Source organism: Sparus aurata, chromosome 21 (genome assembly GCF_900880675.1).
Source record: "Sparus aurata chromosome 21, fSpaAur1.1, whole genome shotgun sequence".
Taxonomy (NCBI): domain Eukaryota; kingdom Metazoa; phylum Chordata; class Actinopteri; order Spariformes; family Sparidae; genus Sparus; species Sparus aurata.
The window spans coordinates 31,481,236-31,502,125 of record NC_044207.1 but is presented as its reverse complement, the minus strand read 5'-3'; the positions used below and the strand labels follow the sequence as shown (position 1 = coordinate 31,502,125).

At 41.0% G+C, this 20,890-nt stretch overlaps 3 gene segments (V, D, J or C); all 3 read right to left on the bottom strand.

The window, feature by feature from the left end:
* Positions 1–1,213: 1,213 nt before the first annotated feature.
* LOC115572169 (T cell receptor alpha variable 12-3-like) lies at positions 1,214–1,807 on the bottom strand (the record flags this gene model as incomplete). The annotated part of the segment is given in 2 exon segments: positions 1,214–1,500; positions 1,705–1,807. Coding segments are annotated over 2 exon segments (384 nt in total), but the record flags the coding sequence as incomplete, so codon positions are not given.
* A 9,941-nt stretch (positions 1,808–11,748) lies between these two features.
* LOC115572829 (T cell receptor alpha variable 14/delta variable 4-like) lies at positions 11,749–12,524 on the bottom strand. The segment is given in 3 exon segments: positions 11,749–11,801; positions 12,091–12,387; positions 12,476–12,524. Coding segments are annotated over 3 exon segments (396 nt in total).
* Positions 12,525–18,349: 5,825 nt separating this feature from the next.
* On the bottom strand, positions 18,350–19,138 carry LOC115572171 (T-cell receptor alpha chain V region CTL-F3-like; the record flags this gene model as incomplete). The annotated part of the segment is given in 2 exon segments: positions 18,350–18,660; positions 18,956–19,138. Coding segments are annotated over 2 exon segments (354 nt in total), but the record flags the coding sequence as incomplete, so codon positions are not given.
* Positions 19,139–20,890: the final 1,752 nt, after the last annotated feature.

The following is a 20,890-nucleotide window of genomic DNA, read 5'->3' as shown; positions in this document are numbered from 1 at the left end:
GCAGGTGTGTCCTCATCATCCAGAGAGGTAAAACAATTCATCGTTGGTTTGGAGTCACTGTGTTAACAGCTGTAACCACAGTGACTGTGATAAAACAGGAATTAGCAGAATCCATCTGATATGAAGCTGTGGTTTGAATACCACTTCCCTCCTCTTTGAAGAGTAGTCAGATATCTGTGTTCAGGTTTTTGTACAGCCTCTTCTACACTTTGTATCACTGTGTTTCTAGAGCACAGTAGTAGAGAGCTGTGTCTGCCAGGGTTAGCTGTCTGATGGTCAGGGTAGTTGATGTTGGTGTTGTTTGAGACTGATATCGCTTATCAGGAATATATTGAGCTCTGTACCCCTTTGCTCCTTTCCAGAGTATAAACTGAGGAGCCTGAAGGTCAGAATGATGTCTGTACCAGTAAAGGGCAACACTGTCAACACTTGTCTGATATTGACATGTGAGTTTGAGAGATTGTCCTTCTGTTCCACTGACTTCAGCTTTTACAGGAGAGATGCTGTCTCCAGCTATTAGTCCTGGAAAAAGTGTAGAAAATGAAGCCATTAGACTAACATTGTTCATGAGGCTGAGAGGAGAAGACAGTGGAAAATATCAAGTGTACAGTGTTACTCTGTGCTCCTTCACAGTCACATACAAACAATATCATTCAATGAACATCCATTTTGTCAATGTGATGAAAACATGAGGAGCATTGACTCTGTCAGAGCAAAGACATGAGAAAAGTGATGAAATCCAGGTTGTGTATATGTGGTTAATGCAGCAGGTTCAACAACACTTAAATTCCTGTTGTGTTCCAAAACTCACCTGTAAAGTGACAGAAGAGTAAAAAGAAGTAAAGCAACATGTCTTTGGATTATTAAAGCCAGACAGACAGCAGATGAGCAGTGTTCTTCCACTGCAGCACAATGAGGAAGGAATGATGTCATTGGTTGAGTTGAGGCTAAATGGGCGGGGCCAATCAGCCCTTCACCTTATTTTTTCACTTCAACTCAACCAATCCATTTCTGTCTGTTGTCACAGCAGCTCTGTGTGGAATCTTTACTGGTTGATGTTTTGTTGTATTTGTCATCAGTCCAGTGACACTGGCTCAGACTGTAATGGGTTCATGGTGTGTGACTCCCTCTAGTGGATGTTGTGGAGTATTGTGTTGTCTTTGCTCCAAAGGTTTTTGTACAGAGTTTTGGTGTTTCCTGTCACTGTGGGCTGCAAAGCACAGTAGTACACAGCAGAGTCTGTCACTGCAGCAGAGATGATGGTCAGATCCACACGTTTGTCTGCTTTGTTGATGTCAGCTGAGAACTCAGAGTCAGTTGGATGAATGATTCCTCCCTCTGTGATGTAGAGCAGGAACTCTGGTCTGGATCTCTGGTATTGTCTGTACCACTGGATATTGTAGATAGCACCCTCATATTTACAGGTCAGGCTGATGTTTCTTCCCTCTTCAACACGTTCTTCACTTCTTTCTGGCTTTATGCTGTTCATGGAACCCAGCGCTGCAAAATGAGTGTTATTCATGTTAGTCGTCTGTAACATTCTGACATCAAGAGACTCAACAGACCTTCTTTAATAAACCAAATGTTCTTTTCTATTGTGGATATTGTTACCGTCCACAGATACAGCTGTAGTTATTAAAGGAGACCAAATATGTAGTTCAGACAGCAGGTTAATGAGACTTTGATCTCTGTTCCAACACTTACCTATAAAGTGAGAGAAAAGTATAAAGAGGTAGAGCGACATGTCTTTAGAGTTGTTCAAGTCAAACAGACAGCAGATGTCAGCTCTTCTCCTCAACATCAAGCTGATTGTGCTTTTAGTTCCTTAAACACTTCTGCTCCAGAGACAGAAATCATCTCATTGGTTCAGTTAAAGGTCAGTGGGTGGAGCCAAAGAAAAACCTTTTTAGAGATTCTCTGCCTTCCAAAGTTCAATGGAGCCGGTGAGGTGATTTGTGAATCCAGCTGTTCAGAGAAATGTTGACTGAATGTTCAGTTTCAGTCCTTCACAGCTCTGTGAGACTGAGGCAGGTGACAGGAGAAGGAAGCTTTGATCACCTCAACATTTAGTCTTTACTCTGGAAACATGGAGGCTGTTTCATAGATCCTTTAAACACTGTGAAGAAATACCAATATTAACATTTTATTCTAGCAATGATCAGAAGCTGTCCTGTCTTAATGCTTTGTCTCTGTTAAAGTGTTGGATGACTTGTGGTCGATGACTTTGAGTCCTTTCACTCAGCGCTGTGACAGATTTCAGTCTGGTGTTCTCAGACAGATGATGTTCATTCAGTCTCTGGTCTTGTTGTTTCAGGATACACTGTTCCCTGCAGTTGTTGGATGTGATGTTTAAAATACTTTGGATGACCCTGAGCCATGATATTTGGTGTAAAGCTCCGGACATACTGTAGGTGGAGAATGAACTTCCATGCTTTGCTTCAGGCCTCGTGTTTCACAGCAGTGTGGCAGACAAAGCTGTATTGTGTATCGCTGTCTGTTACATGACAAAAGGTGGAATTAATCAAAACCTGTTTTATTAGCAGTCCTGCAGCTGTGTAATATTTAAAGACTTAGTAAAGCATGAGAGGAACTGACAAAAGTTCAAAGATCTCTCTCTTTCTTTTCTTGGTTAATCATTATTTTGTGGTCATGACATTTATTTGCTAAAATATTGAATGTCATTTATTAGTTTTTACATAATATTTCAATTCCTGGTGAATGCCACTAATTTCTCAGATTCTATGTGAGAACGTTGATATCTTGATTTTAATGGACATTTTAATCTTCATATGATATAAAAGACGATGCTGATTGATTGATTGATTGATTGATTGCGATTTAATAATCCCCAAGGGGAAAGCATTTGCCACCAAGCCCCCACACACACAACAACATACATCAACAAGACAGTTGATACTGAAGACAAAGCACAGTACACACTACAACAACAAATAATAGGTGTGCACCATACATAGGTGCTGGAATGACACAACAATCACAGCAGTAGGTTACAACATATTAACAGCTCTTATTAAAGAGTCTGATTGCTGTTGGAACAAAGGACCTCCTAAATCTCTTCTTGAAGATGTTGTGCAAGGGGTGGTCATCCCTTGACAACACACTCCTCACCTTCCTCATTACCCTCTTCTCTAATATTTCCTCCACATAATTTGGGCATGAACCAATGATGGAGCCTGCTTTCCTTATTATCTTGTTAAACCTGTTCCTGTCCTCAACTGTTATGCAATTGCCCCAAAACACAACAGCTTAAAAAAAGGACACTGTCCAGTATCCCATGATAAAATATGTTTAAAATAGGCCTACCCATGTCAAATGTCCTCAGTTTCCTAAGAAAAAAACAAGCTAGACTGGGCCTTCTTGAAGGTAACTCTACTGTTCTCCTTCCAGTCTAGTTTATTATCTACGTGAACACCAAGGTATCTATATGAAGGAACTACCTCTACTGGCTGACCTCTAATAAGAACAGGGGCTACCTCAATTTTTTTCCTTTTAAAGTCAAATATTAACTCCTTAGTTTTGTCTATGTTTAGAATGAGATGGGCATCATCACACTAAGTGACAAAGCTATCCTCCTTATTCTGATACACTGCATGGTCGTTGTAGGTTATGTAGCCTACTAATGCAGAGTCATCTGAAAATTTCTGTAAGTGACAAGAGGCACTACTATGTCTACAGTCAGAAGTATAAAGTGTAAATAAAAAGGGAGATAAAACTGTACCCTGTGGTGCCCCTATATTAGTGGTGATAATCTCAGACTTGGTGTCATGAACCCTCACATATTGAGGTCTGCTTGTGAGGTAGTCTGTGATCCATGCAACAGTAGATTTATGGAGATTAAAACCAAAAAGCTTTTTAGCTGAAATGTTTGGCTGTAAAGTATTAAAGGCACTTGAAAAATCAAAAAATGTTATTCTCACAGATGCAGCAGTCAGCTCTAGATGACTGTGCACCCTGTGCAACAAGTGCTGGAGGATGATTCTCAGCTTTTAGCTCAGTTCTCAAAGGATTTGTGTTCTGACAGTGTCTCATGTAAAGACGTCGTCGACGCAGTAACTGTCCAGCAGAACTTGATTCCGTCTGTTTTAATTTGATGATAGAAAAAACGTGAAGAATCGCTTGTAGTCATTTCTGACTGATCATTAACCAGTCACAGCTCTGAGATATTAATTCTATGTGTTATTGAAACACAGTTAGCATCTATGTTGAAGGCATTCTGACTCCTTTACAGACTTCACACTCAAACAGATTTGTTTTTAAAATATTTTCTTTCTATTTTCGGTTTTCTCTTAAAATCTGACGAGCCTAGTGAAATGATGGCAAGAGTGTTGCCATGGTTACATGGGCAAAATTCAGGTGTATGTTCACTGTGAGTAGTTTGATTTTTAAATCATTTCATTATCAGTGAAAGCACTCCAGACTCTATCATCACATCCTGCTGCATTTTAACAGTGTGTGACTCCCTCTAGTGGATGTTGTGGAGTATTGTGTTGTCTTTGCTCCAAAGGTTTTTGTACAGAGTTTTGGTGTTTCCTGTCACTGTGGGCTTCACAGCACAGTAGTACACAGCAGAGTCTGTCACTGCAGCAGAGGAGATCTGCAGATGAAACTCCTTTCTGTGTGTAACGTGTGTGAAAGACAACTTCTCTGTATTATCGAAACCTTCTGCGATGAGAAACTGTGGAGATGAACTGGACTTCTGTTGATACCAGTAGAGGCTGATAACAGAGCCTGAATAGTTGCAGGAGAGAGTCACAGTGTCTCCTTCCACAGCCAGCATCACATCTTTAAATGGTTTCACTAAATCCTCAGAGGATCCTGAAAGAACAAACATATATTTCACTGTGACATCTGTATTTATTTAAAGTGAGTTTAATCAAAGTAAAACTTGATTATAATTGACTTACCAGCATGAAACATGAAGATCATCATCCAGATTAAAAAGAGCTGCATTATCTTCAGTTGTAGTGAATGAAGAACAGAGAGAACACAGCAACTCTTCACTTCTTAAATGAAGCCTTTAATATTCAGTTGGGTAGCTCCTCCTCTTGCTGTGGTCTGTTTACATTCAGGCTGATGGAAGCTGTAGAAATGACAGTGATGCTGAGTCATCATCATCCAAGAAGGTCACACTGAAGGAGGAATCTGCAGAAAATTCACTCAGGTCAATCTGGAGAGAAACAACTGTCTGATGAATTGAAACTCTTTTATATGCACAATGATATGTTGGGCTACTTCTCCTCTCACTCATAATGTTCAAGTACAGTAGTCTTTAAGTGGAGTTTTTGAGCCCTCTGTCCATTTCTCTGTTAGTGACACAGAATGTTCAGATTTCTTGAGACATTTTCTAGTTATGTATCTTGTTTGTCTTCTGGCCCAAACTCAGGGTGTGTGAATCAGTTTCAAGGATCAATCAGGAACATAGAGGAAGGACTCCTCTGGTGGATGATCTCATTCACTGAAATGACACCTCATTATCAGAGATAGAGACATGTATGATACAGCACATTCACTCTGGCATCTTAATTAGTTTGGTTGTAAGTATGGACATTAGGGGTGGGCAATACTGCAAATTTTGGTATCGATCCGATACAGGGCTAGTATTGCCGGTACCGATACCGATACTTTTTACTTGAAAATTCCTGATCAATTAATGATTTTGTACTTTATTTAACATATTAAATCTCTAACCTGCATGTAGCCTAAATAGGAATACTAATGTTCCTTCAACAGATACACAAAAGGGTTATTATATTCTTGAGGTAGGTTATATATCTTAATATAAGTATATATTTTTGAGTTACAGTTACAGTGAACCTGAGTGAGCGGAGTGAGAGAGGTGAAGAGGAGCGCTGTGCTCACACAAACTCTGGGAAGAAATACAAGTGATTTGCTGAATTTATAGAAGAGAAACTACAACAAAAATATCGATCTCATCACGCTGGTATCGATCCGATACCAATACTCACCTTGGTATCGATACTATCGATATTTGGATCGATCTGCCCACCCCTAATGGACATTGTAGATTTGATAACAGCATCCTGCTGCAGTGTAACAGCCAGTACGTTTAGTGATGTTAGAAGAAGTCGGACTATTTTATTAGTCCAACTAAAATTGTTAGTCCGACTTAAATCTTACAAAATGTAATTTCTAAAAGTCTGACTCACACACCCAGGTAATGCAGTTAGATGTTAATTTAGTCTTTCATGTACAAGTCTTAGGAATTGAAATTGCTGTGGCCTTCTGCACCAGCACCACAGTCTCCGCACAGGGGACTGACCTGGAAGTCATTGGAATATATTATCTGCATTCAGTTATCACCATAAGCATGAGGGATAGCGTCCATTTCATTTGTACTAACAGTAAAGTGTAGAGTACGTACAACATGTACAGCGATGGAAAAGTCATCCATGTTTTCACCATCCGCTCTGCATCCTGTTTGCTGCTCCTTAAAATGACAGTGTGCAACGATTTAAGTAATTTATCAACTCAAATCAACGTCTTCGTTCATACGTAAGTCCTCATTGGTGTACAGTTACCTCTGCCAACAATCTGACTCATCCTCCTGAGCAAAGAATTACCTATCTGAATATACATAGCAAGGGCAAGCTCTATGGAGGCCGCCATGTCTTTCCGGGTTAAAAAAACTATGGACTGCCGAGAGGGATACAAAGCACTACGTGGTACTATGTAGTAAGGCTAAACATGTTTTTGCTCAGAGCTAGCTTGACTGCGGAACTGAGAGGGAGCTCAGCGAAACCTCTAATTTTGTAGCCCTAATAACTAACTACGTCTTTACCTCATTACTTGAATCAGCAGAAATACTCGACGCTGTTGGGAAAGAGTCCATGTTTTGATAATGAGTTTCTTGTCCGTCAGGGCCACCGTAGCTTCCGGAACGTCTCCAACGTCTTCAGAACGGGAGGGGTGAGCAAAGGAGTGTTGCAATGTAGAACCTCACAGCTAGATGGCACTAAATACTTGATATATTACACACTGTCCCTTTAACTTGTTCAGTATGTGACGTAATTGGTCAACTGGATGAAGGTCCAGTAGCAATTAGCTGAAATGGTGCATATCGCCCCCTGCTGTAGTGGAATCAGATGCATCTCAATGAATAAATGGATTCTCACCTGGTGCTTGTATAATGGCACGATGGCATCAGTCCTATGAAATAGCCTGATCGAGCTCTGACCATGGCTCGACTTCAGTGTGCATCCAGACGTACTGAGTGTTCTCGGTGCACCTGGGAGCATCACGTTGAGAAAAAGTCTGTGACTAGTGAAGTTACACAAGTTCATTAGCAGCCATGGAGCCACTTCCTTTGTCTTTTTCCAAAATAAAAGTCTTCATGAGGTCTTAACAGAGTCTAGTCACACAAAGTTTCGGCTTTGCTTCCGTTTTAACATGCAGCATCGGTAAAGAGCTTTAATGCAATGATGATTACCCTGAGTCAATGACCATTTGATGACCCACCCCCCTGTAATCAGATTACTGGGGGGGGGGGGGGGCAGGTGCCCCCCTTGCCACCATGGAAGCCCCCCCTCTGTTGTGAAGCTGCTACGACTCTTTAATATTTATCATCAGACAGATTACAAGCAGACTAAGGATGAATATTTGAACAACATGTGACTTTTTATGTTCTTTTCAGAAGGTTTTTCCTTCAATATGATTTGACAGTTTCATATCTTTTGGTGCTCTGCAGCCATGAGAGGTCAAATGCAAATATGCTGAATATTTTTTGTTGATTTTGATGAAAATGTTAATTAACAAACAATTCAGAGTTTTATTAGTTAGTTTGTTCAGAGTGTATCTCAACACTTTGAACAATGAAAGCAGCTGATTGTGTCCTGATGAACCACAGGCTACAAAGAGGATTTATTGAGTGAGTCGGTGTCATTGTCTTTGTTTTCATGATGTGTTGAGTTTGAAGCTTCATCCAGTTGGTTTGTCATTGATGTGGATTTGCTGCTCATGTGAATCCTCCCACAGTGTTTCATTAGCAGCTGTAACCACAGTGACTGTGATAAAACAGGAATTAGCAGAATCCATCTGATATGAAGCTGTGGTTTGAATACCACTTCCCTCCTCTTTGAAGAGTAGTCAGATATCTGTGTTCAGGTTTTTGTACAGCCTCTTCTACACTTTGTATCACTGTGTTTCTAGAGCACAGTAGTAGAGAGCTGTGTCTGCCAGGGTTAGCTCTCTGATGGTCAGTGTAGTTGATGTTTGTGTTGTTTCAGATTCATATCGACCGTTCGGAATATATTCATAATCTGTGTACCCTTTTGCTCCTTTCCAGAGTATAAACTGAGGAGCCTGAAGGTCAGAATCATGTCTGTACCAGTAAAGGTAAACATCGTCATCAGTTGTCTGATATTGACATGTGAGTGTGACAGATTGTTCTTCTCTTCCACTGACTTCATCTTTTTCAGGAGAGATGCTGTCTCCAGCTATTAGTCCTGGAAAAAGTGTAGAAAATGAAGCCATTAGACTAACATTGTTCATGAGGCTGAGAGGAGAAGACAGTGGAAAATATCAAGTGTACAGTGTTACTCTGTGCTCCTTCACAGTCACATACAAACAATATCATTCAATGAACATCCATTTTGTCAATCTGATGAAAACATGAGGAGCATTGACTCTGTCAGAGCAAAGACATGAGAAAAGTGATGAAATCCAGGTTGTGAATATGTGGTTAATGCAGCAGGTTCAACAACACTTAAATTCCTGTTGTGTTCCAAAACTCACCTGTAAAGTGACAGAAGAGTAAAAAGAAGTAAAGCAACATGTCTTTGGATTTATTAAAGCCAGACAGACAGCAGATGAGCAGTGTTCTTCCACTGCAGCACAATGAGGAAGGAATGATGTCATTGGTTGAGTTGAGGCTAATTGGGCGGGGCCAATCAGCTTTTCACATTATTTTTTCACTTCAACTCAACCAATCCATTTCTGTCTGTTGTCACAGCAGCTCTGTGTGGAATCTTTATTGGTTGATGTTTTGTTGTTTTGTCATCAGTCCAGTGACACTGGCTCAGACTGTAATGCAGGGGTTGGCAATTAAGTTTGGCCTAGGGCCAGATATTTTCCAAGCCATTACATGGCGGGCCACAACCAAAACAATGGCTAATTTAATAATGAATTAACAGGGGATGAGGGGTGATAATGAAAATGATAGGCGCTCTTGAAATGACAGAGCAGACGCACTGAGACATTCAAGCGGTCTGATGTAGGTGAAATTTGTGGACTGACCATTGGGGGCGCTATTAATTATATGCCTGTTAAAAAAACAAAAACATTTCCTCTTGTTGCTGTTAGCTGGCAAAAATGGCACTATCAAAAAATCTCAAGAGAAAAGTTAACAGTGAAAACAGGATCTTTCATGATGAATGGACAGAGAACTATGCCTTCATCCTCCCTAGTTTTATGAATGCAAAGCCCACATGCCTGATCTGTAACGAAGGTGTCTCTGCATGCAAAGAGTACAATATTAGACGGCACCACGAAGCGAAGCACGCTAATTTCAAGGTTGCGTTCCCTCAGAAGACAGAGGCACGAAAGCGCAAAATCGAAGCCCTTAAAGGTGCTTATGCACACAGCAACAGGATCCTGGTGCGAGGCCTTACATCCCAACAGAAGGTAACTAGTGCATCTCTGAAAGCGTCCTGGGTGCTCGCAAAGCACAACAAGCCATTCACTGACGCAGAGGTCTTCAAGGAGATGATGGTGACAGTTTTGGAGGAACTTGATACCAACAAGTCGATGGATGATGTGATCGGGTCAGTGAAACAGATGCCGCTCTCTGCGAGGTCCGCTGCCCGCCGCATAGAAGCGCTGTCTGATGCGGTGCAGGGTGTAATTATCGACGGTGTCAGTCACGCAAACTACTTTTCCTTAGCCGTTGATGAGAGCACTGACAATACAGATGTAGCCCAGTTGTGCATTTATGTGAGATACTTTGATGGGAAGGATTTCAAGGAAGAGTTGCTGTCTCTAATTCCATTAGAAGGGCACACCACTGGAGATGCTATATTTGCAAAACTGGAAGAGTTGTTTCAGTTGCATTCATTATCATTTGAGAGGGTTAACCTAATCGTGACAGACGGGGCTCCTGCTATGGTGGGAAAGCACAGAGGTCTGGTGAGCAGGCTGAAAGAACTCGCCCCCCAAATGCACGGGCTGCACTGCCTCATCCACCAAAGTGTCCTCTGTGCCAGACTGAATGGCGAGCTAAAGAATGTTATGGACAAAGTGATGAAAGTCATATATTTTGTCAGAGGTACATCAAGCACCCAGCATAGGCTTTTCAGACAACTTGTGGCTGAGTCAGCAGATGCCGCCCACGATGACTTGCTGCTTCACAATGATGTGCGCTGGTTAAGCAAAGGGAAAGCGCTGGATCGCTTCTGTGCGCTACTGAATGAGATCAAAGCGTTCCTTGGAATGAGCAAGAGCAAGGCAGCAGCTGACCACCTTATCCTGCTGGAAGATGAAAAGTTCATGTCCAATGTAGCGTTTTTATCTGACATATTTGGCCACCTAAACCTGCTTAACCTTCAGCTACAGGGGAGAGACAAAACCATCGTGGACATGGTTGAAAAACTGGAGTCATTCACAAGGAAGCTTGAGATGCTTGAGGCAGACATATCTACTGGCAGGCTCCTACATTTCAGCACACTGAAGAAGACAGCGGGAGAAGTGACGGAGCTGATGGTTGACTTCATCAAGAGGCTACGAGCCAACTTCACTTCTCGGTTTGATGACTACTCCATCCCAAAAGACATCATTGACTTTATACGTGACCCAGCAGTAAAACCAGCCGACAACTTCTCCTCCCTGGCGAAAGAAATGATCCCCTCTTTAGATCAGGCTGCGCTGGAAATGGAAATTATTGACTTCCAAGCCACCTCAATTGTGCGAGATGCGCTCAGAAGTGCGGAGCCCGGGAGTGCCTTTTGGGTAGGCCTACTATGCTCCGAGGAATACAGCAACCTCAAGAAAGTCGCACTTTACATTCTGACAATGTTCCCTTCCACCTACGTATGTGAGTCGTCCTTCTCAGCTATGAATGCAATAAAAACGCACGAGAGGAATAGACTGACTCACCAAAATCTCGAGAACTGCCTGAGGATTAAAGTGACGTCTATTTCACCAGATATCCAGCAAATAGTGACCAGTGGGAGATGCCACTTTTCACACTAGGTGAGTAATCTAAACCAGTTATTGTGTCTAAAATCTGGACTGTATTTTAAATGAATGTCTTGTTGTAGGCTAGGCAGATTTCAGGCAGTAAATGTAGCACGTCTCCTCTGTCGTTTCAGGGGCCGAGCACTCCACAGCCCATGGTCGAGTGGATTCAGCTTTTTTGCTGCGTACTTTTTTGCTCTGATTTGCTCCGATTTGACAGTGCAGTGCATTGTTATCAGTTTACATTTTTGGTGCCATCACAGTTATATAAAGGCCTAAATAACACGCACGCTATGTTTGAAACTTGTGTTTTACTTTTCACAGTTCTATGTACGTAAATGCCTATGTTTGATGTCTGGCCTGTTTGAAAGAAGTCGTGTTTTAATTTTCACTACAATATGAAGCCTATGTCCGTTGTTTGACTGACAACTTGTGTTTTAGGGACTAGTTTGGAATTTCAGCACCAGGCGCTGTCCACTGACTTCATTTGTTTTTGCATGTTGAGCATTCACGCTGCACCTCGCTGATGTGCTTATTCATTCACGTATCCAGATAAAACAAATAAGCATTTAGATAGAGGACATTTTTCTGTTCTGGAAAATGAAGTTTCCAAATAAAGGGCATTTTTGAGACTGGCAGTCCGATTTTTAAAAAGTATACTTTATATTTTTATTTTCATTCTCTAGTTCAAACAATCTCACGGGCCAGATGTTTTTGCTTGCGGGCCACTTCTGGCCCGCGGGCCGCCTATTGCCGACCTATGCTGTAATGGGTTCATGGTGTGTGACTCCCTCTAGTGGATGTTGTGGAGTATTGTGTTGTCTTTGCTCCAAAGGTTTTTGTACAGAGTTTTGGTGTTTCCTGTCACTGTGGGCCTCACAGCACAGTAGTACACAGCAGAGTCAGACAGCTGAAGCTTCTGGATTTTCAGAGGAACTGAGTTTGAGGTAGAATCCATTGTGGATGAAAATCTTTCCTGAACCTCATCTGGTGTGTTCCCGTCATCTCGTTGAACACGGCTCAGTATGAATTTAGGGCTGTTGTTTCCATCCTGTTTGTACCAGAACAAAGTTGGATTTGTTCCACTGGTCTCAAATGTGCAGTCCAGTGTAACTGTGTCTCCTTCAGCAGCAATGACATCTCCTGTTGGCTGGATCACTCTGTCTGCTCCTTTACACTCTGAGGAAGAAGAGAACATGCAGAGGAAGAGATGAATCAATAAAGATGATTGATTAAAGGAGAACAATCAGTAGGTTTAAAGAGTTACCTAGCCAGAGAGTCAGAATCAGGATGTTTCTCAGCCAGTGTTTCATGTCTGCAGTGAGAGGGGAGGAGAGAGAGGAAGAACAATGATACTCTGATGGATCTGGGCCTTCACATCATTGGTCCTTCATCTGTATCATTTGTTGAGGAACTCTCTACATTTACATCTCATTTACATTTCATCTGTTCAGCTGAAATGTTCTTCATGATGATTGTAGCGGACCAAACACAGGAATATACAAAGTAACTAAATTCTTTCATCAACATTTTGATGGTTTAATCAAAAGTCTCTTTGTGCCTGTGTTGTGTTAATTTGCAGGATTCCACTCTGCTGTCTGATGAGTTCTGGTAATAACTTTTAACTAAGTGATATAATGAATTGTCAGCATCACATGAGTGTATTTGATGTTAACCAGTATGATTTACTTATGACTTGATAAAGCCCTAGAATATAAAACTTTAGAACACACGCCGTCTTACAGTCACTTTTCTCTTTTCGGCTCGTCCTCTTGTCCTGACACTTGGCTGTTGCTCATCACAGTTTTTGGGCTCTCCGTGTTGAAACCCTCCTACTTGGACATACAGCTGACAAGCATTTAGGGATATGGGCTTCTGTTTTTCACTTTTCACTAAGAACAAGGCAGAGCTCCAGAATGAACTCTGAACTGAGAAAAATTACTGCATAGATTCCTAAAAGCCAGAAGCAAATGCTTGCTTGATGAATCATCATTCATGTTGTAATCCTCCTTATTTTTATCTATTTAACTTTGACTTTTGAAGACTTTTTTGGCTCCATGCATCTCAACTCTGCAGTCTGTCACTGAATAGAATAGAATAGAATAGGATAGAATTACTTTATTGATCCCAGACTGGGAAATTATTTTGTTACAGTCTACAGGGTCTACAAGAATAAAATAAAGAAAAAGAAAAACACTCTGTGCATAACATAAATAGAAAGCAAGATATATGCAATGTATATACACAGTGCAAACTATACTATAAACAATAATTATCTATACAACTGTACAAGAAATAAACAATTTCTATGAATGTGCAATGACAGAACCACAGGTAATATAAATAGATAAATAGCCTTAATAGAACCTAGAATGTGCAGATGTAAGCGTGTTATAAACTGAGTAAAAACAGCAAAGAGATCAGAGATCTCTCTGTCAGGCAGAGGTGAGACAGTTATTGTATAAGGTGATGGCTTGTGGCAGGAAAGATTCTTGCTGCACACGTTGAAGGATCTCAGCTTCCTCAGGAAGTAAAGTCTGCTCATCCCCTTCTTGTAAACAGCTTCAGTGTTAGATCTCCAGTCCAGTCTGTGGTTGATGGTAACACCAAGGTACTTATAATCCTCCACCGCCTCCACATCCCTTCCCAGAATGCACAGAGGTTGGGAAGCCATCCTCCTCTTCTTCCTAAAATCAGTCACCATAATTGTATTTATTTATTTTATTGACTATTTTAATCCCAAATTGGGAAATTATTTTTATCACTCACATTTCACACACACACACACACAGTGTAGAGGAGATGAGCGAATGGGTTGCAACACATGCCATGGCGCCCAACGGCCTTGCTCAAGGGCATCTCGGCCAGGATGAGCCCGAGTCGGACTTGAAGGTCACCAGTTGGGTGGCAATGGCTCAGTCCGTAGGGACTTGGCTTGGGGACTTTAAGGTCGCCAGTTCAAGTCCCCAAGCCAAGTCCCTATGGACTGAGCTATTGCCACCCAACAAAGTTCAGCTGCAGGTGATTCTGTCCAGTCCTCTCCACAAAGTTGTCCACCAGTGCCCTGTACTCCTCCTCCTGTCCCTCACTTATACACCCAACAACAGCCGAGTCGTCAGAAAACTCCTGCAGGTAACATGACCCGGTGTTGTACTGAAAGTCAGTGGTGTATAAGGTGAACAGGAAAGGAGACAGTGCAGTCCCCTGTGGAGTCTCAGCTTTAGGTGGGCCAAGACCAGTCTCTCCAGCACCTTCATGACGTAAGATGTGAGGGCCACTGGTCGATAGTCATTGAGGCCTGATGGTGTCCAACACAACAAGACCAGAGAACACATGCTGTGTGTCTCCTCTGTGGACTCAGATAAACCTTGTCGGAGCCTGGACTCATCATCCTGAAGAAGTGAGACCAGCTGCATCACTGAACCGACTACGTCATCATCTGACTGTGTCCTGACGACCGAGGATCACAGAGTCTGCTCGCCATGCTCGACTCTTTCCGGGAAGTCCGCATCATTGTCCATCAAGGCATTAATTAATCAGTGGAGGTGGTGCCCCTTCTTCCGACTACTTAATAATGTCTCGTATATGTGATTAGAACGTTACACACAAGATATCTTTCAGTTTTCATCATATTAAAGATTTTGTGTGTGAAAACGAATGTAGATTAACAAACATCAAACAACAACTTGTTGACTCAATATTGAAATCTAGAGGAATCTGGACGAACAACAAATTAGATTAATCTATGATGCTTCATAGATTATTCTTGTCAAAGTGTTTGAGATCTGATTTCAACATCAAAAGTGTTTTCAGTTCTGCCCGTGCTACCCTGGTGAAATGTAATTCAATGCTCAGAGTGAATATGTTGTCAACGGTTTTAATTCTAAAGCTTTACATCTCATTATGATCCCAGACTGTATCATCACATCCTGCTGCAGTTTAACAGTGTGTGACTCCCTCTAGTGGATGTTGTGGAGTATTGTGTTGTCTTTGCTCCAAAGGTTTTTGTACAGAGTTTTGGTGTTTCCTGTCACTGTGGGCCTCACAGCACAGTAGTACACAGCAGAGTCTGTCACTGCAGCAGAGGAGATCTGCAGATGCATTCTGGTTTTATCCTCACTCACTTTGACAGACAGTCTATTGTTTGTGTCATTTTGTGTTCCCAAGTGAAAGATGAGGAACTCTGGTGGTTTTCCTGGATATTGTCGATACCAGAAGAAATTATCACTGCCATCAGCTTGTTTGGAGTATGTGTAGGACAGAGTAACAGTGCTGTCTTCTAAACTGGACTCTTCATTCTTGACTGGACTGAGTTCTTCACAGCTGACACCTAAAGGAAGAGAAATATGTTTTATATCATGTTAAAAGAAACTCAAAAGAAATGAACTGCCTTCAGAAAACATCAGAATTTAACTTGACATAATAAAAGCATAATGTAACATACCTGTTATTATAGAGAGAAACATCAGAGACAGCCCATAATAGTCCAGTGACAGCATGTTGAATAAAGGTAATGTTTCTGGTTTGTGTATTGAACTCTGCTGAATATGGAAGTTCCTCTCTCTTCTATAGTTCAGTAACAGCTCAGCTCCTCCCTGAATCTCTCCGTCTCCTCTTAGATCTGTATTTTCACCTCTTCTTCTTCCTCCTGGTTAACAGACTGAATTCACTCAAATCAATCTGTAGTCGGGTGGAGCGGTATGACCTAAAATGTATGTCACAGTATAGTTTTAAACACAGATTTTAAAATTTGTTATCAGAGTGGAGGTGTTTTTTTCCATAAATTTCAACTTAAACACCTCTGAAGGAGTCAAACTAGGTATTGTAACTAGAGATGTACAATACTGGAGTTTTTGCTGATTTGCCGTTATGTGCCGGTATTTTCCAACTCATTTGGCTAATAACCGATATCGATACTGATATTTATAAATGTATACTCTTTCTTCCTCCACACCTTATTGCAGGGATCATCAAGTCTCTTCTGTAGTGAAATTTACATATTATTATTCATACTCTTATCAGGTTGGCCCACTGGTAAATGTAGACTTAAAATACAAAGCTTAAAATTTTGAAACGTTCATTCCTTTTTAAAAATGAGAAAAATACTTAAACGTATATTATGTATGAACAACACACAACCCTGTAACAGAGAGGTAAAGTGCAAATAAAAACAAAAGTGCACAACATGTAAGCTACAGATTCGGTCCTAAGTGAGAACAAAGCCTCCTTTATAAAGTCCAATGAAAGTGGCAGAGAGACTGATGACACATATATGCCTTCCAGTGTTGTTGTAAATGACCGCTGCAACTAAGATAAGGCTACATCACAAAAATCCCTACGTTTAGCTCAACGTAGTTCAAAAATCTGAGGAATCCGACATCTTCAACAAACGAAAAGGACTGGTTGTCCAGAGCGATACACTCCATCAGTTTCTGAGTGATGCCTTTTGCCCTTGTGGTTGTAATTCTTGGCTTTTACCAAAGACTGTAGAGGAGACAGGTGGTGAGTTTCTCTCCAGCCAGTTACCTGTTTTTCCCCGTGTCCTTGTTTGTTGTTACAAACTTGAGGCAACATTCCGGTTGATGGTTCTTCAAATGGACAATTAAGTTTGTGGTGTTAAAAGAATGCATCTTGGCTCCTTCTTGCATCACAGACGCTGAACAATCATTGCAAATACAAACTTTGCTATCTGTTTCCGACACCTTAAAGAACTTCCACGCTGCTGACATTTTAAGCTTCTCCCTCGCTCTTCTGCAGGCTGATGTAAGTGACGTATCACGTCGCACTGTGTCACATAATCCTCGTGCCATCAGGCATTTAATCTGATTTAATCAGGAAGCAGCATTCTATTTATTTATCGGCTAATTGAATCCTAGAGTTGATTTTAAAGTCAGTATTGGCCGATACGATAGCTTGCCGATATTATTGTGCATCCCTAATGGTAACTGATCAGCAGCTATTTCTGTCCTCTGACTGACTGACAGGCCTCCTCAAACTCAACTGGTTGTTTGAGCAAATCAAAAACATTCACTGTAAGATAACAGAGGTGGAAGAAGTACTACGTGATATCAGTACTTTCACTTGGTGAAGATTCAGACTATGAATACTCTGCTACAAGTAGAAGTTATACATTCCAATTTTCCCTGCTAATACGAAACAGTTAGTATGAAACTATATTTAAAGTACCAAAACAGAAAGCACTCGTTATGGAGAGTGTTTCATTTCAGACACAGATTACTGGATTATAATTACTGATGCATGAATGTGTTCACCACTTTATTTTACTAGTATGTGAGCTCCTCTGTGGATGTGTTGGTGCTGAATGTAAACTGGTGAGGGTCCAGTTTAACTCAGTCTGAGCAGGACACTGCTGATCCTGACAGTGTTTGACGCTCTGAAAACTGAGTAGACCTCAGTTTTTCCTGAGACGATCAAAGTGAGCATAAAATGTGTTGAACTCATCAGCTAAGGTTACCACACACATTAGGGGTGTGCTCAATTTAATACAGTGCCTACAAAAAGTATTCACCCCCTTGGATGTTTTTCCCTTTTAGGTGAACATAATTTAGCTTTTTTGACAAAAACTTAATGTCAAATAAGTGATTGCATTAACCTAGTATTAACCTTGTTAAATTGACTGACCTAGTTGGACAGAAGTCTAGCCAATTGGTGCTAGTGGTCTCATAGTTGGTGAAATGGAGAACACCTGAGTGCAGTGAATGTAGTATAAAGACACCTGTGTCTGAAGGTCCAGTCTCTGGTTAATCAGTATTCATGGCTACAGTTACGCCATGAAGACAAAAGAACACTCCAAGCAACTCTGTGAAAAGGTAATTGAAAAGTAAAAGTGAGGGGATGGAAACAAAAACATTTCCAAGTCACTGAACATCCCTCAGAGTTCATTTAGATCCATCATTAAGAAAAGGAAGGAATATGGAAAATGCAGGCCGTCCTCACAAACTAAGTTACTGTGCAAGAAGGAGACGAGTGAGGGAGGCCACCAAGACACAGAGGACTACTCTACAAACCAGACCTCATCACATCCTGCTGAAGTTTAACAGTGTGACTCACTCTAGTGGATGTTGTTGAGTATTGTGTTGTCTTTGCTCCAAAGGTTTTTGGACAGAGTTTTGGTGTTTCCTGTCACTGTGGGCTGCACAGCACAGTAGTACACAGCAGAGTCAGACAGCTGAAGCTTCTGGATCTTCAGAGGGACAGACTTGTTGATGATTGTAGCATTAAATCTGTCCTTCTCAAAGTCAGCAGCACGTTCTACTGTTTGTGAAAAACATTTCAGCATGTACTCTGGGAAGTCGTTGACTTCTTGTTTGTACCAGAACAAATAGGGAAATGCGGTGGTTGTCTCAAATTTGCAGTCCAGTGTAACTGTGTCTCCTTCAGCAGCAATAACATCTCCTGTTGGCTGGATCACTCTGTCTGCTCCTTTACACTCTGAGGAAGAAGAGAACATGCAGAGGAAGAGATGAATCAATAAAGATGATTGATTAAAGGAGAACAATCAGTAGGTTTAAAGAGTTACCTAGCCAGAGAGTAAGACACACAGACATGTAGAATAGTTGTGATTTTTACTGACTGCTGTCACGTTGATGTATATGAGTTATGTGTGAAATGCATACAAAGATGATCTAATCTGGTTTTAAGTATCATGAGAATAAAAATCACTCACAGTTCAGCTGAATGTTATAAAATAGTCTTAAATGTCAACTTGTTGTGTTTTGTGTCTCACCGAAGAACAGAGCAGCAAGAATAATCCACAGCCAATGTTCCATCTCTACAACAAGGTTTAAATGAACAGGAGATACTAGCTGATGTTCAACATTCAGTGTGAGAGTTGTTCTCTTCACAGCAGCAGTTATTATTGACAGAATGGTTGAACACAGTGCAGAAGTAGAGCACCGCCTACTTGATGATGTCGCCCTCTAGTGGAGGTAAAAAGTTCAGTACAACAGTGTGGAAGAAAAAAGGCTTCCAGCAGCTTGTCAGTGTGTCAGCTTGTGTTTTTGTACAGAGTTTTGGTGTTTCCTGTCACTGTGGGCCTCACAGCACAGTAGTACACAGCAGAGTCTGTCACTGCAGCAGAGGAGATCTGCAGAATCACACCACGTTTTTCTTCAGACAGTTTAGTCGAGAACTTATTGTCTGGTTTTAGAGACTCTGCAGGTCTTGTAACATTCAGCCCTGAGATGTAGAACAGAAACTCTGGTGGTTTTCCTGGATATTGTCGATACCAGAAGAAATTATCATTGCCATCAGCTTGTTTGGAGTATGTGTAGGACAGAGTAACAGTGCTGTCTTCTAAACTGGACTCTTCATTCTTGACTGGACTGAGTTCTTCACAGCTGACACCTAAAGGAAGAAATAACTCTGTAACTTCCTGATGTGAATATTTCATCACTGAAGCTCTTGTAAAGTGAATTATGTCACCTACCTGTTAATGTGATCAGAAACAAAGTGACAGACAGGCTGAAGTTCACTGACAGCATCTTAAAGATCAAGACAATCTGTTTTTGTATGAAACTCCACTGTGAGAGTTTGTCTTTTCTGAACTTGAGTCTCAGTTTCTCTCCTCCCTTAATCCCTCCCTCCTTCCTCTCACAGCTCTGACAGATAGTGTGTTTGTCACTGCTGTGCTGCTGTTATTCACTAACTTCTATCATTTCCATCTGGTAAGAAGCAGCTGATGAGGTAACACTCATTTACACCTGACAGCACATGTGAAGGTCCTGACTCGGCTCAGTCTTTAATCTGACAATGTGCTCCCCTTCACTTCCACATGACAACCATATTAATGACTGATTGGAAACTTGTCTCAAACAATACTGTTCACATTATTGTGTCCCATGTGAGGACCAGTCAAATCATGAGAGTCCTGTACAAACATAAATCACACACAAAGTTGATTTTCAGCTCCAACCAGAAAGATTGTTTCCATCTGTCAGACTGTCTCTTCTAAAGTCTCATGGTTGATCATTATTGTCCATCAATCAGTCTGATTTTGTTGGTCAATTATTTCATGTGCCATGTATGTGTTACAAATACTTTTAATTTATAGACTGGATCTTATATATTCCACCCACAGTGAAGTTAATTTTAGGTTGGATGTTGGACAGACATTGTCTCTGGATCCAACGGCGTCAGTTTGTCCCGGTGTTGGCAGTCAGAGGACGTTAGCTGACCTCTTAAACACAGAGGTTTCACTCAGGGTCCGTCAATAAATTACTCTCTGACTGAAACAAAGTTCATGGTATTTTCAGTACCTTCCTACTGGATTGATCTTATTATTATTATGGATGAAAATGTTCATATCATATTTCTTATTAAAATGTGTTATTTATGATATTAATAATGTCTTTAGACTCAGCATGTTTTATCATTTCTTTCCAGGTCACATGACAAAAAATGTTGATTTGTCATAGTAATAATATAATTTGGTTTGATTTTGCATCAGTGGGTCACATGACATGAACTCTACTGAAATGAATATCAATTTATAGTTAGTATTATTTTATGTAATATATGACTAGCAGTATAAGTCAATGACAGCAGGTGTGTTCTCATCATCCAGAGAGGTAAAACAATTTATCGTTGGTTTGGAGTCACTGTGTTAACAGCTGTAACCACAGTGACTGTGATAAAACAGGAATTAGCAGAATCCATCTGA